The sequence below is a fragment of the Galleria mellonella genome, unplaced genomic scaffold, assembly GCF_026898425.1.
Source record: "Galleria mellonella isolate WM207_F2 unplaced genomic scaffold, CSIRO_AGI_GalMel_v1 utg99, whole genome shotgun sequence".
In the NCBI taxonomy this organism is placed as follows: Eukaryota; Metazoa; Arthropoda; class Insecta; order Lepidoptera; family Pyralidae; genus Galleria; species Galleria mellonella.
In genome coordinates, this window is record NW_026442184.1 from 1,624,855 (window position 1) to 1,641,825 (window position 16,971).

Below are 16,971 nucleotides of genomic sequence, written 5' to 3' on the forward strand. Positions count from 1 at the left end.
TCACTTCCCTTAAGGAACCCATTATATATTTTGTAAGTTTATGACCATCAATTTAGCGACTTCTGACACAAGGGTGACGAAAGCTTTGCCTAAGTGCCATTTACCAATTAACTAGTCCAATCCTCGAATAATTTGTGTTATGAGGCATCAGGCAATGAACATCTGCGAGCAAAATCCCAAACAACCAGACCCAAGTAATTTCAGAAGATTCTTTTTATTAATCAGAGCGGAATCAAACCAGAAACAGTTCCAGGTTCAACTTTTAGACAAGAGATTTCTGGATAGGCCCAGACCTGGATTTCCTGTATAATAATGGATCATACGATAATAAAGATGGATTTCGTTGCCTGGTTCCTACTAGGTATCTTTTGGTATCTCATATTCACATGATCGTAATTGATAAAAAACTAGTTATGAAATTGGCCTAATATCGTTATTTCTTTGAAATCAACCATTTTCTTGTAATAACGTGTTCCATTGCTTACTTTCAGCAAAAATGTAAACCATCTAAATTCCCGATTTATTGAAAAGAATTGTTAGCAATACACCCTCCTATCAGGTCGTCCTCAACGCGGGTCCCCTGAAAACCAGTGGTTAATTTTTGTTCAATTGGTCACTAGGGGCCAACCTGGGCTGCCTTCATCCTCACCTATCATTTTTCACTGATACCTTGCCGTATCGGTATAAGCTGGCGGGGTTACCATTCCATTGTCATCCATAAAAAAAAAATCTAAATCGTAAATATCCAATGTTTTTTAATTTCTTTCAAATGCGTGTATAAACCTAGACTTAGGTAAAACAGAAAAATTAAAGGCATCTTTCTATTTAAGTGAATTTTTATTAGGTTTTAAATTGCACAATCTTATAAGAGTAATTCAGTTACGTCACAAACATAAGTAGGGAATGTTGGAACGAGAGCTATATCGACATAAAGTCGAACGCTATATTCACTGTTATTTGATAGCTACAACATACAAGACTGTTTCGACGTATAAAAATATGGTCAACGCGATACTGAGACAATATTTTAGCTGAAAGATATTGAGAATTAGAAATATAGGGTATTAATTTAGACCATTGTCTAAGACAATGCATTATGATTTCCTCGCGATATGCTAATTTAATGAAAATCAACAATTTTTTGAAAAACAATCTAATACATTACCCACACTGTTGGATATTTATTTAATACATATTCTTAAATCAATTAAGGTACAAATACTATTCATTTCCTCGACGTTAATAAAATTTGTAGCTCAGTCTGCAATTACGAGCTGTTACATGAAATATGTTCTAGCAACTTTTGTTATGACATATCAAAATTGTTTTTGAATTTTTTACAACAAAATTAGATGCTGAAATTAATACCAATAACCGTCGAAGTAAATATAACAGCCAGAGGCGACATTTCATGCCGATTTTTGTATACTAATTTTTTCTAATTTATTTAGCTCCATATTTATTACTGGGTGGGAGTGGTGGCTGCGAGTACATATTGTAATAACTCGTCGGAGGGGGGACATTAAAACTCTGGGATTGAGACTGACCATAGTTCTGATTGTACCCCCCTTGCTGACCCTGGTTATAGCTGCCGCCGCTACCGCCGCGGCCACCGCCTCCCCCCCTGCCCCCGCGACCTCCGCGTCCTCGGAACCCGTTGTCTTGTCTAAACGAGTTGTCGCGGCTGAAACTCCCTCCTTCACGGTTCCCGTAGTTGCTCCTGCCGCTGTAGTTCTCATTCCTGCTGTAGCTGGAGTTTTGATTATCTCCGTAACTGTCGGAATTATCCCACCTTGATCCTGGGTAAAAAGAGTAAAACAAACAAGTGTTAGAAAGATTTAGGCAACCGAAACATACTACAACTCGGCAAATATGAGCAAAATCTGTCGCATATGAAATAAGCAACACATACACTATAATAACAAAACAGACACTATATTTTAAATAATCGAAAGAGGTTGCTATTGCGATAATGTTGTATTCAAAGTTCGTTCTTTTTTAGTTTTGGTTATAGTTTTTTATTTATTTTTTGTTCAGTATATCGAGTCACCCATCCGAAAAATGGGTATTGGCGACTCGCACGCATGCTAAAGTTAAATGAGTTAAGGGGCCGCATGAAAATCAGCACTGTATAGGTACATTTCGTTGGAGGTGTGCATATATAGCAACAGCTGAGGCGGCTCCAGCAACCAGCAAAAATTTTTTTTTTCTTTTTTATTGATGTGTTTCTAACTATTATTGTTGGTAATAAAAACTTTATCAATCTATAATAGTAGAGTGGGTACCTCTGTCCCCAAAGCGCCCGCCGCCGGCACTGCCACGTCCACGGCCGCGACCGCGTCCGCTACGTTCGTGGCGGGAGTCTCCTTCGTCGCGCTCACGGAACCGGCCGCGACCTTCAAATAAATAAAAGTCAAAAATATACTCACGTCTCTAATATCTGCTTGGATAGATAGTCAATGGGCAATTGTCGACTGTCGCCGTATTATATTCGACATGTCCACATTTGGTCACGCAAATTAAAATCCAACATGTCAAGAACAGGCTCACCGTCTCTTAATTTAGTGTGTTATTTATTTTATTCATTATCATGATCAGTCCTTAACTGTCTAGTGGTGAACATAGGCCTTCCCCATAAGGGAGATATTGCCAATAGTTGCCAATCTTGGCAGACAGGTTGGCAACCGCATATTTGCTTTAGTGATATATAAAGAAAACTAAATTTCTTATAGATTACCACAATATAGTTCTGGTAATCTATAAGCCATTTAGTTTGTATTTTATTCTCAGAACAAAGATATCATTATAATGTAAATTTAATTTTTTTTTACAGATTTTAGACGTGTAGACTTTAGAGAATGGGGCGTCAGAATCGATTTGTTGTCTAGAACTTACCATATTTCCCTTTGAAGCCCATACCACATTGCGCCAACTCCAATAACTTAGGATTGACTACTTGATTAGCTTCTTGTAGAACAGACATCAGATCTTTTGCCTGAAATATATTTGATCATTATTGCAAAGTAAAAAAAAAAAAAAAAAACAAAAACAAACGTCTATTCTTTTCAATATTTAAAGTTTTGAGCTCAAACAACACCAGAAGCATTACTCGCGTGTTAAAGACCATTATATGTAATACTTAGCAATTTCATTGTCACCTCTCACCCTTCAAAACGGAATAAAGTATTTAAGAAAACTGCTCAACACTAAAAACATGTGATATACACGTATCAATGTAGATGATTATCTAAAAACTATTCCTGTTGTAAAGAATCAATGAAATGATCCGGAGTCCGAAGGATCAAATTGATGACAATGAGATATACAAAGGGTCACTTTTTAGAAATTAGGCAATAAGTTGGAAGATTCAATTCAAAACTATTCCTCTTGTAAAGAATTAAAGAAATAATCCGGAGTACGAAGGATCAAATTGATGACAATGAGATCTACAAAGGGTCTCATTTCATAAATTTGTCGAAAAGTAGGAAGATTTAATTCAAGTTCAATATCATTTCTAGAAGCGACGTAAAAATACCTATGAACGATGGATATTGTAGTAAACGTAAAATATATCAAACAATACAAGCGATTATAGTACCTTAGCCGAATTGTTCGGCGTGAACAGCGTGTATGCAGTGCCAGTATTCTGCGAGCGGCCCGTGCGACCGATACGGTGTACGTAGTCCTCGGAATTATTTGGATAATCATAGTTTATTACGAACTTCACGTCCTCCACATCTGGATTGTAGGGTAATACGTTAAACTGTTGCTACAGAATCAATTTCTAGATATAACAAGTTACATTTGACAAATGATTATATATTATATTAATATTCCACAATATGAACTGGTTTGAGGGAAGAATCTTATTAAGGTCCCAAGTCAGTACCTAGTGGTACTTCTAACAAGAGCAACCTTTAATACTAGTTATCATGTTTACCTATTTTTCGATAACAGTTATAATAATGAAATAATAAATTAGATTGCAGAAATTGAAAATAAATATCTACTGTAAATATTTTAAGTCTACTAGTTAGTGGTACAAAGTTAAGCTTTGGTAAAGTCAACATGCTTTGTAAGCCTATTCCCTCAAACTGAACATCAAACGGTTACCTTATGAGTGCCATGAAGCCGGAGCAGGAACTGCTGGAAATAACTGTATTATGCCCGTCAGTGGTTCCGGAGTGTTGTAGGCCAAGAGTGGACTGGTGTGCTGACTTGTACGCCAACGTACATTGTGTTCGCTACTTTGCTATTAGTTGTCAGGTGGCGTAGGGTTTAGTTTTCGTTAAATCTCTCATGACAATTAACCAAGCATATATTGCTCTTATCAGATTCATCCAATGATGTTATTCCGTTCAAATTTATCAGTTAACATAACAAATCTACTTGAAACTATAAGATATATATTTGAAATGACAATTTCAATTTCAGATTTCATTTGAATTGTTATAAATCTTCAAAATTTTATTTGGTGTAAAATGTAATAAATACTCTGCATTCGATTCCCCTTTACACCCCACGACCCTTTTAATATTTTGCTACGTTACTAGAGGCAGCATGCTCATTCGAATAGTGTGCGCTGACAGTTCATACAATGCTGTCTTTTAATAATCCCATCATGCGAATGGTTATTGTTAATTAATCGTGAAGTCAGCAACACACGCCTAGGCTAGCCTTTATCTCTGCACGCATGCGCCTCTGAAATGAAAACAATCGAGAATAATGCCAAGTCAGTCATGGAAATTTATTTATTATCGGGCTATGATTAGAGGAACCATATGATGCACTTTACGACAATATATTAATAATTACAATACACAGTCATGGGATGAAAATTGCAACCTATCACATCATAACATATCAATTGCTGAAACATAAACACTAAACAGATCAACAATTATCTCCCATGATAACAGCTGGAGCGTCGAAGTTATCATAAGATCCGTATCGTGGCCCGAGAATATTTCTAAATGGTGTTATCAAACCATTGCTTATTCATTAATAATTTATTGTCATTTTATGGCCTACGTTCCAATATTCACCATGAAACTCCCATTTATACATACGTAGAAACCTAGGCTACAGTTCTTTACATTCCTGTATATAGTAAACAGTTACATCAGATCTTAAATTCATACCTAAATTTATATTAATATATAAAAAACAGAGAAAATAAACCTACAATAATATCTGTACTTTATAAAGGAAATATTACACATCAGTAAAAAAAAAGCAGTCAGTCTGTGAATACTGGAACTGGTTTTACTCAATTTCATTTAGCAATGGCATCAAATACCTCCTCTACGCTCCTGACATCTCTTAGACCTTTAAAACACCCCGGTAAAACAGTGCGAGATGATTCAGTCCCTTTATTCAGACTATGTTACAAAACTCCTCGCTACTGTTTCTCAGTAAATCTTTTGTTTGATGCCTTTATTGTAGGTATTCATACTTATATTTGGCGGGAAATATTGTCACCACCTTTTTTTTTATAACAAACATTACATTGGAGATAGTATATGTACAATCTACTTTATCTACAGGTGGCTCAAACATAAGATAGTCAACTTCTGGGCAATTAACAGTATTAACTAAACATCTATCGAATCCTACTATCTGTTCCACATGTAATTATCCATTTTCAAAATATTATAATTGTGCACAGATATTAATATTATATTCAATACATTGAATTGGATTTTATTACATTACGCATGGGATTCTGGATTTGCGAGTATTGTTTAAGGCGACTTACCCAATCCTCTAGCGGCGACGTCGGTTGCTACAAGTATCCCGCCATTATTCTGTCGGAACTGACTGAGAACATAATCGCGGTCCTGCTGGTTCTTGTCGCCGTGTATGGCAAGCGCCCGCCATCCAGCGCGGTTTATTGTTTTTGTTATATCGTCAACCTAAATGAAACAATGTTGATATCCTATATTTTCTAATGTGAACAAGAAAGTGGAATGCTGGAGATGTTTCAGATTTCAAGTTATGTGTATGCTGTAAAGTATTTCATATACAGAAAATATTTCCTAATCAAACGTGGTAAATGGTAAGTCCTTGGTATCCAAGTGAGGAAAACAATGATAGGTTTAAACAAATTAAAACACATTCAATAGTCTATAAATGTTTTTGTTTGATATTATATTGTGCCAATAATTGACACGTTTGGCAGATAATTGGGTTACCATAGTTAGGCTTTGATGATGTTATAACGGGGACGCTGTTACCAGCTGTTGTAAATTTAACAGAGACACGTATTTAATTTATTTTTATAAATATACAACATGTAACAAATATTCTTTGCCGTATTATTTTGACAAAAATATAAAATACAATTTACCTTTCTCTTAGTCTCAGCAAATATAATGGTTTTTGTTTCTTCCTCCGATGATATTTCAGTGAGCAATGTGATCAGCTTATCATCCTTCTCCCATTCCTCACAAACATCTACTATTTGGAGAATATTGTGGTTGGCTGACAATGTGAGTGAACCAATGTTGATTTGGATGTAATCATGGAGAAATTCTTCTGCTAGATTTTGTACCTCTTTCGGCCAAGTTGCAGACCACATCAATACCTGAATATGAAAAATGTGATAAAATGTTTTACAAAAATAAGACAGATCATTTGTGTTCTAGGCAACCTACCTGTCTATCAGGTCGGATTTGCTCAATAATCTTCCTGATTTGGGGTTCGAAACCCATATCTAACATCCTGTCCGCCTCATCCAGCACCAAGTAGGTGCAACGCCGCAAATTTGTTGTTCCTTTGATTTTAAAAACATACATTTCAGTCACAGTAAAACATCAACAGAGTAATTAATGAACAAATAAAACATACCTTTTTCTAAGAAATCAATGAGCCTTCCTGGAGTAGCAATTACTATTTCGACACCTCTCTCTAAGCACCTGCCTTGAGGGCCCTTAGGAGCCCCACCAAATATACAAGTGTTCCTGACTTGCACATTTTGCCCAAAGTCTGTAGCCACCTGCAAAAGTTGTTTTGTTTCATTATAGAACTATTGATGAGCAATGTGGAACATCAAATAAAAATTACGTGACAATGAGATTTCATTGAAAAAATAAACCAACATATTTGGTATCACATTAAACAAGTCCAGTAATAGTATATATTTGATTTATGACTTTTATAATATAAACATTGTAAATATATAAATGAACAAATAAATGTGTAATATCATATTGAAATGAAAGTGTCATGTGATGATCTATATTTAATTACAAAGAAAGCACACAACAGATACAAAGAACAGGAAAGATATATGAAATAGTAAAAGAAATAGTAGACCAGAAAGTGGTACAAATGCTAAAATAAAAAGAAATACATAAGGTTACGTTCAGAAACCTTACCTAACCAAAAAGAGAATTTTGAATTTAGAAGTTGTAAATTATACACTTCAAAGTACATCCGAAACAATATAGGTTTTCGAACATAGCCTGCCATAAACTAAGTTCTACATATTATAAATTGAATCAATTTACTATATCTGAGGCGTTTTGATCGCTGTCCAACATCTCCGCAGCGATTCCGTTCATTCCGATCAACGCCTGTTGCGGCACAACGAAAAACAAAAGCTAAGTCTTATTGACATAAACAAATATTGAAATTGTAATTAGTAATGTAATACATTAGAAATAACGAGTTTCTCAAATGCTGCTTTGACAATTTATAATTCTCTTTTTTTATTATGTTAGTAGTTAAACCATATAAATTGCTTTACAGTCCTTTAAAAGATCAGGCAATTTATAAAGTTAATAGACAATGGCAGGCCTTATTCCTTCTAAACAAGATCAGTCGTATTTAAAACAAAATAGCTAAATGAGAATATAATTTTACCTGCTGTATTTGCTGTGCAAGTTCTCTAGTTGGAGCCAAAACAAGCACAATTGGCCCATCGTCTCGTAGCAGTCGTGGCTGATTTATAATGTGAACAATGGCTGGTAAAATGTATGCCAATGTCTTCCCTGATCCTGTTTGGGCTATTCCAACCATATCACGCCCTGACAGTGCTATGGGCCAGCCCTGAGCCTGGATAGCGGTCGGATTAGGGAAACCCTGTTTTAAAATCTCCTGCATGGCATAATCTGGAAATCCCCCTTCTTCAAAGTAAATGCTAGGGGAAGGTACATTATGGCCTTTCACTGTTATCTGATGTTGGCTACGGTAAGCCTCTACTTCAGCTTGTGAGCGTCTCTGGACATTCGGATGGGGGACGTAAAAGTTTTTCTCGAATGGTGTTAGCGTGACTGTATCCCATCGGATTTTGCGGAGATTGCCACCGGGCTGATCGTTTTTGAAACCGCCGCGGAAGTCGTCCCGCCCACCACGCCCACCGAACCCACGGCCGCCATCTCGCCCTCCTCGCCCTCCATCCCGGCCTCGGCCCCCGCCACTGAAGCGGCTACTTCTATCCTGAGACCTATCGCCTGATCTAGATCCACCACGGGAGACTCCTCGGCCGCCGCGGCCACCGCCCCGACCGCCCCCACGTCCACCACCACGACCGCCACGCCTATCATCGTACCTAAAACATAAATGGACGTTGAACTGTATACCTAACTGTAAAATAAAATCTTTTCAGGTATATTAAAAATTTTACTTACATTTTTGATGTTTACAATGTTGTGGTTTCTTTTATATATAACAAAATGTCTACTGTCTATAACATTTATTATTTATTACTACTCTATTTACTAAAATAAAAGTATTTTTGGTGATAAATAAACCAATGACCTAGCCAAGCATCAGCCAAAGGAAAGCTAGAGAGCCGGCGCCATATTTATTAAAATTGTTTTTTGTCTATGGCTCATCTACTCTGTCGAATTTTAGGCCTCCATACACGAAACAAAATGTTTACATCTAGTACTCCAATATTTCAAATTAAAAGACGAACATAGATTTAACGAGTAATTATCGTATTTTATTTTTATCGTATCAACTAACCAAAGCGTGATATTATTCAATTTAATTGAATTCAACTATCTATAATGTTGATCACTACCGGTTCCGGCATAGATACCGCGAAACTTGAAATATTTGGAATTCTTGAAATATGTAGTTAAATATTTAACTTTTATAAATAATAAAAATGTACTATGTGAACTTAAAATATTTAAATCGTTGTTTTCATCAAGCATTCTAAAAATTACCTATGTTTATATAAGTACGGTACTTATATATAATTGGACGAAAATATTGATCAAACTACTACTTAACAGAAAGACTGCTGAAATAATAGTATATTGTATTAAAGTTTTCTAACATGGACGCCTCAATACCTGTTTTTGAGAAAACTCATCCTCGTTTAAGTGTTTTAGATTGGACAAGGAATATACAGAGATTACAAGAGGAAGCGAGGGTTCGCCGATTCGAGTCGTATGAATTACGACAGAAAGCGAATCAACTGAGGAATGAAACATCGGTTACCACGCGATGGGACAATTATGTTAACAATGAATTGTTAAGAGACAGGTAAGTATTTTAAAAGCCAACATTCCTCCATACTCCATACATACGTTCATGTATAGAGGCGAAAACTCTAACTTTCTATTGAAAGTAAGAATTTATAAGTTGATCTGTCAGCTTGTTTGCCATTCTAAGTAAAATAAAATAAAGGAGGATAATGTTTGTGATGTATGTAGTAACAGAGTAAGATCAAAATATGATTTGTTTGTTTGTTAACTTGTTTGATTGTATTAGCTTTACATTCATATTTAATATTTTAAATGTGAATGTAAAGCTATCATGGTTAAACAAGTGGATTCAATAAGATTCGAGTACAGTCGCGAGCATAACTTTTTTCCACTCACAACCATTCTTTGGAATTAACTTCCAGCAGCAGTATTTCCGAATCGATACGACAAAATAACCTTCAAGAAAAGAGCATATTCCTTTTTAAAAGGCCGGCAGCACACCTGCAATACCGTTAGTGTTGTGGGTGATCATGGGCGGCGGTAGTCACTTACCATCAGGTGAGCCGCATGCACGTTTGCCCCCTGTGTTGTAAAAAAAATATATATATCTTATTACATATAAAAATTATTGTACAGAATATTTGAAGTACAATCATGGAGAGAGAAGCAAAGGTTCACAAGGGAAAACGTAAGGGATGAGATCAGGGCTTTAAAAGAAGAAAAAAACGCCACAGAGCTGCATTTGGAGTCGCTGCAAGTACCACTGATGGTATCTTCGCAGTGTCTCTCTAACAGAGATCAGAGGGTGCCCCCTGAACTCACTAGAGACCAACTAGGCGAAGAACTTAATAAGGTAAGTATATTTAGTCGAGCTTATATTGGATAATTTGTAAAATGGTAAAAGACTACCATATATATATATATATATATATATATATATATATATATATATATATATATACCATATATATGGGCGGCGGTAGTCACTTACCATCAGGTGAGCCGCAGTTGCTCGTTTGCCCCCTGTGTTGTAAAAAAAAAAAAAAAAGACTACCATATCTAATTAGCTATTAATTGTTGACTGCTGAACATAGGCCTCTTCTATAAGGCCAGGATTTATTACTAGTTGCCACGCTTGGCAGGCAGATTGGCAACTGCAATTAGGCTTTGATGAGATTTTAAAAGGTATGCTACTATCGATTCATCGGCTATTAAGTTCCTTTATTCGTCTCTTACGACACCCATAGGAACGAAAGGGATAGCCCACTTTAGCCAAGACCATAGGGCAGTAATAGATTTAGTTGTAGAAAAATGTACTGCAAAATTGTGCGCAAAATATATGTCATCACAAAAGATCTTCTTGGAAGTAAGAGTATTTCTAATATCAGAGGAATAACATCTGAGTCCTCAGGGATGGCAACGCATGGGGGGTATCATGGGCGAAACAGTATACTCTGTTATGTCCATGACACTGCTCATGTCTCAGGCGACGGTTATCATTTTCTATCAGGTGGGCCGTCAGCTTGTTTGCCATTCTAAGTTGTATAAAAAAAAAATCTAATTTTATTATTTATTTATTTCATTACCTGAGTGAGCTTTAGTTTCTCAAAACGCTCACTCAGGAAAGTATCAGTACAGTAAAACATATGTATAATTAAATTACTGGGTACAGAGGAATAACACCTGAGTCCTCAGGAATGGCAACGCATGGGGGGTATCATGGGCGAAACAGTATACTCTGTTATGTCCATGGTACTGCTCATGTCTATAGGCGACGGTTACCACTTTCCATCAGGTGGGCCGTCAACTTGTTTGCCATTCTAAGTTATATAAAAAAAATGGTATAATATTAGTTATATTTAAATTACATAACAATAATATCATCTATTTGAATACAAACACATTGTGGTCATCCGACGAAACTCCAGCAAGTTGGAGGCAAACACGTCCAATTGCAGACATCGGCTTAAAACAATTGAGCAATTTTAATGCAAGAGAGCGGGATGCTTGCTTTAGCATAAGCATTATAACTGAAATGACACAATTAATTGACGGACTAATTGAATTAAAGAATTATACTTCCTTAATTCAATTAGTCTATCGGGGTGTAAAATCAACGTGAGGAAAGAAGGAATTAAGAAGTGGAATTCTCCCCACAGAATTGTTCCTTTATCACTTTTTATGAGAACTATAAGTGGTGTGGAATGGAGCGAGTGGTGTTTCTAGAATCTTGATTTGCGTCCACGTTTTGTACCCGAAGATTAAGATGCTAGTTACCGAATGAGACCGCGGGGAGGTTGCATAACTGAGTACCTTATTAACAGCAAAACTATTGATCCTCATTGCCTTTCCCTATCTACTTACAGAATTAGATAAATAGTAGTCATGACAGATACATTAACTACCTAACCTGAAGCTGATCTTTTACCAGGAACTGCACACAATTGAAAATCACAAGCGAGTGCTCACCGACATATGCCACATGGGATGGGAGAAGATCAAAGAGCTCACCAACGTTTTCTGTCGTCTCGAACGGGAGATACAGAATAAGGATGATGCACTGGAGCTGGAGTATCACGTGAAGGATCTAGATCGGGAGAGCTCGGATATTTCGTACAAACTGGACCCTTCCCGAATACCGCCTGAGTGAGTTGGTAAAATATGTAGATAAACTACTCAAAGACGATTTTTTTACAATGTAATAGTAGGTAGGTACTTGAAATTTACTTATGGGAGAGATCTATACTCAATGTCATTGCTATGGATTATACTGAAAACTTTGGACAAACAAAAGTTCTCTGTATGTGCAATTGTTCCATTCGTTTTTCTACTGTGAAATAAATATGGCTGTGTTTCGGTTTAAAGAGTAGGATATGGCAGTAAAATTACAAAATATGAAGGCATAGCACCCGTCCAGAGGAATGGCAACGTACGAGTATGAGGGGAAACTACAGGCGTCAAAGAATATTCGGTAATGTCCCCATGGACAGTATACCATTACTGTCCATATGTGTGAGTGATGGTTAACATTTTCTGTCAGGTGGGCCGTCAGATTGTTGGCCATTCTAACTTGCATAAAAAATATATTTTTAAATTAAAGAAATATTTACGTAGTATCATGTAAAAGTACGGTGAAATGAACTGCTAAATCCATTTATAGATCTATGTCAGAGAAAACCTATGTCGACTGCATAGAGAATACCATAAAAATTGCTGAGCAGCTGATGTCTGAATCGAAGGCACTGCGGGAGACAATGTTTAAAGCGAGGGAGCAAGCCAAAAACCAGATGTACGCGCAGAGCCAGCACGTGGAGATGATAATGAGGCGCAGGGTGTTTGACATACAAAGAGCCAGGAACGAAATGGAATGGCAGAAATATAAGGTAAGTGGGTATTAAAAGAAAAATGTGTGATAATGGTATATGATGGCCGAGCACCAGTGAAACATGATAAGTGAGAATGAAAACTCAATTAGCTTATCGTGATGAATACACCTGGAATTCAGCACGATCGTGGAGATTGCTAAAAGCGATCTCTTCCAAGCTACAAAAAACTATACACGCATTCAAAAGTATAATAAGTTAGCGTGAATGTTCTAGCTGGAGAGCAATTTGCAAAAAGTGGAGAGAGAGATCGAGGCACTGCGGGCCGCTGTAGCCGACAAGATAAACCCGACCAAGCTGGTGGAGACCAGGCTAGAGACGAGGACCAGGAGACCGGTGCTTGAAAGAGTACAGGTAAGGGGTTTGTTGACGAATAAAATGGAATGTAACCCAGTCTATGCCAACGGTACACGCTGGCGGGGTGATGGTAAGACCGGATACAGTTAGGCTTCAATAGTTTCCAAGCAAGAATGTGTTGAAATCGACCTGATAGGATATACATATTGCTCTCAATGAGAAAATTAATCTCCAATATTAACGATCTGAGGAAGAAAAGTTCTTGAGTGGATGCTCCGTACAGGCAAAAAGCGTTTAGGATGACCCTCCACTAAATGGACGACGTCATGTGCATTGAAGGGAGTCAGTGGATACAGGTGGCTCAGGATTAGATCCTTTTGGCAGTCTATGGGGGGGAGGCCTATGTCCAACAGTGGACAGAGAACGGCTAATACGATGATTAAGAATTCCCCCCCTTGAGAATGCTAGGTTGTGTATTATTATAAGCTCATTGTTGAGGTTTCCCGTAGAAATAACAGTATGGGGTTCTTCCAAAATGTTTCTTCAGGGTCTTCAACGCGCACGTGACACAGTGTTGCAGGCGTTCGTTTATCATCAGACGGGATGTATGCTTGTTTACCATTTCTGCTCCTTTCCAACTTTGAGGTGCTTTCCACCCATAAAAAGCCTATGCAACAATGAATTGTCCTAAATTCGAAGCTTATATATTCATATGTTGTTTATTGTCTAAACAATTTAATAAGTAAGCAAATATTAATAATTTAAATTTATCAGGACAAACCGATGCGTGGTTTGATAGAAGAATTCGAAAGGGCCCACACGAGCACCAACTTGCTCGAGAAGAAATTGGAAGACGCCCTGTAAGTACCTAATAATATTATTATTAAGCCTTAAATACCTGAAGTTTCAAATTTGATACCGGGGTTATAAATCACATTGGGCGCCTACAATCGATTTTATTTTAATATTTGGCTGTTTACATGTTACCAAATGTTTTTTTTTTTTTCAAAATAAATATATAAAAATATCGTTTTGATTTTTTTACTATTTTTCCCCATTAGTAAACACAGTAAAGGGTACACTTATAAATTTTTTATTTGAAAAATCAAGTTTTTAAGGGTTAATATATTCAAATAAGATGCCAACATAAAACTGGGTATACCTAATTTAATTATAATGGTGAACTTCGTGCAAAGTACGATCAGATATCAGATTCGATTCTAATCCGGATATATTTAGAAACAGACTAAATTGGTTCTATAAATTAAAAAATGGAATACCTATAGTATTGCTTGAAATAATTTCATTATTATGCATAGTAAGATTTTTTTTCTATTTTTTTATCATTCAAATCTGGATGCTATATCGTCATAGTCGTAGAATACTGACGGATCTGACAAATATTACATATATAGATCCGTCAGTATTCTACGACTATGACGATATAGGTGTATGCTTATGCCCTCATATATTTGTATTTTTGTATGGGCTAAAAATAAAATGGTAACCCGTCGTGACGAATACATCTGGAATTCAGCACAACGGTTTCCAGGGTAGACCACGTTGAGGTGGAGAGAAACCCCCCTGGATACTATCGTGACTAATTTAACTTTAAATTTGTCACGATGGGCTAACTGACCTGCCTTTTCATTCTTACCAATCATCCCTCACTAATACCTCGCCAGTGTATACCGATATCGCAGGCGAGGTTACTATTCCATTATATCCAGAGGGAGACTTTGTACAAAAGTCAATTGCTTGGGTACCTCTGTCCCATTCGTGTTTTAACCGTGAAGCAGTTGTGTTTTCATGGCTGTGTTTCGGTTTGAAGGGTGAGATATGGCGTGAATTTACAGGGTACAGAGGAATAACATCTGAGTGCTCAGGAATGGCAACGCATGGGGGGTATCATGGGCGAAACAGTATACTCTGTTATGTCCATGGTACTGCTCATGTCTATAGGCGACGGTTACCACTTTCCATCAGGTAGGCCGTCAGCTTTTTTGCTATTCTAAGTTGTATATTAAAAAAAAATATCCATAAAAAAACTCTATCAGTGGGTACTGATGGTGCAGGTGGGGTTACTCATAAAAGAAACGGATCGTAACATTCATAAATACCAACAGAAAAACATACCACGGCATGTACAACCATCACCAGCGGGTGACAAAGGACCTGCAGTACAAGAACCAGGCTCTGGAGACAGACCGGCGGCTCATCGAGATAAGGAAGCCGATACACGTGCCCGACGAGACGCAGTTCCAGAGGAACGTCGGTTACTGCAAGATGGCCGACGAGTTGGTACCGGATTGGTAACCTTGCTACCACGTTCAAATGTTTAGGGTTCCGTACCAATCCCTGACCCACTGAAACTGCATAGAGATGTTGCACCTTTGTGCATTATTTACCGAATTTATCATGGGAAATTCTCTGAGGAATTGGAATGATACCTGTTGCAGATTTTCGCCACCATACAACCCGCCATAAACTAAAATTTCATCCCAACCATCTAGATGAGTGGTAGTCCTCCACCGTGCGTTTTTCAAAGCACTTTCTTCCACGCACAACCATTCTTTGGAATCAACTTCCAGCAGCAGTATTTCCGAACCGATACGACATTATAACCTTCAAGAAAAGAGCATATTCCTTTTTAAAAGGCCGGCAGCACACCTGCAATGCCGCTGGTGTTGTGGGTGATCATGAGCGGCGGTAATCACTTATCATCAGGTGAGCCGCGTACTACTTTGCCCCCTGTATTAGAAAAAAACCTCAAGCTGCGCCTTTGTCTGCCATTCTGTATGTCATAGCTATTAGCTTAACAATATTTACCTATTACAAAAGTTAGTAAAAAAAAATTACTTTAAGAATTAGAGAATTAAATCAAGAACTTACCAGAGGGAGACTTTGTACAAAAGTCGATTGCTTGGGTACCTCTTGCTTGCTTGCCTCTTGCCTGGGTAATGGGACAGAGGTATCTAAGCAATCGATTTTTGTACAAAATCTCCCTCTGGTCAAATATTATTATTAATATTATTGTTAAGGTTTACTTATATATTATACTCATATAGTAAGTACAGTGGGTCTATTCCCACGATTGTCTTCTATAGATGACCACCAGTTTTTAGTGTTCATTGTATTTAGTAATTAGGTACTAATGGATTCTGCAAACAAGGGACTTTTTGTCCGCGGAGGCACAGTCCCCTAGCAATTCTATGTTCTAATATGACGGACAAACAGTACGCAGTGGTCCCTCGTTTACATAAGCATTAACAATTTAAAATTGTGTTCCAAAAAAACCGACTTCGACAATCGTGGCCAAATTAATTACTTTAAAAAAAAAAAACGTTAAAATTGATGATAAATTAAAAACTACACTATTAAAGTGATTTTGATAAAATATCTTCTATGGGACCAATATGAAGGTATATCTTTTCAGATAAAAAAGAATTTTCCAAATCGGTTCATAACTGAAGGAGTTACGAGGTAACAAACATAGAAACAACACAGATCTTCCTTTTTTGAAGTCGGTTGAAAGGACAAATAGTGCCTTGTGATAAATGTTAGTAATAACTTATGTATCACTTAAACTCTATACCACGCGCTGTTTCATCTACTTTATTACTAAACAAACCAACCAGCTAGTTTCTTTTTTCAAAATAAGTAAAATACAGCTCATGCCCATAATTATCATCATTTCAGCTATTACCCGTCCACTGGTGAACATAGATCTCCCCCACAGACTGCCATAAGGAACTGTCCTGAGCCACCTGCATCCACTGACTCCCTGCAATACATTTGAGGTCGTCACTCCATCTAGTGGGGAGTCAGTTCTTCGAGCTATGTGACCA

The 16,971-nt window shown here is 37.1% G+C and overlaps 2 protein-coding genes across 3 annotated transcripts; one reads left to right on the forward strand and one right to left on the reverse strand.

Moving 5' to 3' along the window:
* Window positions 1-818: 818 nt before the first annotated feature.
* On the reverse strand, window positions 819-8,815 carry LOC113521200 (uncharacterized). 2 transcript variants are annotated; one of them, XM_052902967.1, is made up of 11 exons: window positions 8,634-8,815; window positions 7,867-8,554; window positions 7,512-7,577; window positions 6,850-6,997; window positions 6,657-6,775; window positions 6,350-6,586; window positions 5,759-5,915; window positions 3,599-3,738; window positions 2,896-2,995; window positions 2,286-2,396; window positions 819-1,799 (listed from the first exon to the last, which is right to left on the reverse strand). In XM_052902967.1, coding segments are annotated over exons 1-11 (2,124 nt in total). In that variant the 5' UTR covers window positions 8,636-8,815; the 3' UTR covers window positions 819-1,443. The 2 variants fall into 2 exon arrangements, with proteins under 2 accessions (XP_052758927.1, XP_052758928.1); XM_052902968.1 differs by lacking the exon at window positions 7,512-7,577 and having other exon boundaries at window positions 8,634-8,814.
* A 446-nt stretch (window positions 8,816-9,261) lies between these two features.
* LOC113521482 (tektin-B1-like) lies at window positions 9,262-16,028 on the forward strand. The gene is made up of 7 exons (XM_026907009.3): window positions 9,262-9,501; window positions 10,080-10,296; window positions 11,875-12,089; window positions 12,604-12,826; window positions 13,043-13,180; window positions 13,898-13,983; window positions 15,250-16,028. The coding sequence occupies exons 1-7, from the start codon at window positions 9,293-9,295 to the stop codon at window positions 15,437-15,439; spliced, it is 1,278 nt and encodes a 425-aa protein (XP_026762810.2). The 5' UTR covers window positions 9,262-9,292; the 3' UTR covers window positions 15,440-16,028.
* Window positions 16,029-16,971: the final 943 nt, after the last annotated feature.

Excerpts from the sequence above, each read along its gene's own strand:
- LOC113521200 (XM_052902967.1), bottom strand. Across the intron at positions 6,776-6,849 it reads CATTGATTTCTTAGAAAAAG|GAACAACAAATTTGCGGCGT; the intron begins GTATGTTTTATT and ends TTAAAATCAAAG. Across the intron at positions 3,739-5,758 it reads CGTCGCCGCTAGAGGATTGG|ATGTGGAGGACGTGAAGTTC; the intron begins GTAAGTCGCCTT and ends CCTACAATCCAG.
- LOC113521482 (XM_026907009.3), top strand. The coding sequence starts at position 9,293 with ATGGACGCCTCAATACCTGTTTTTGAGAAAACTCATCCTCGTTTAAGT. Across the intron at positions 9,502-10,079 it reads AATGAATTGTTAAGAGACAG|AATATTTGAAGTACAATCAT; the intron begins GTAAGTATTTTA and ends ATTATTGTACAG. Across the intron at positions 13,181-13,897 it reads CGGTGCTTGAAAGAGTACAG|GACAAACCGATGCGTGGTTT; the intron begins GTAAGGGGTTTG and ends TAAATTTATCAG.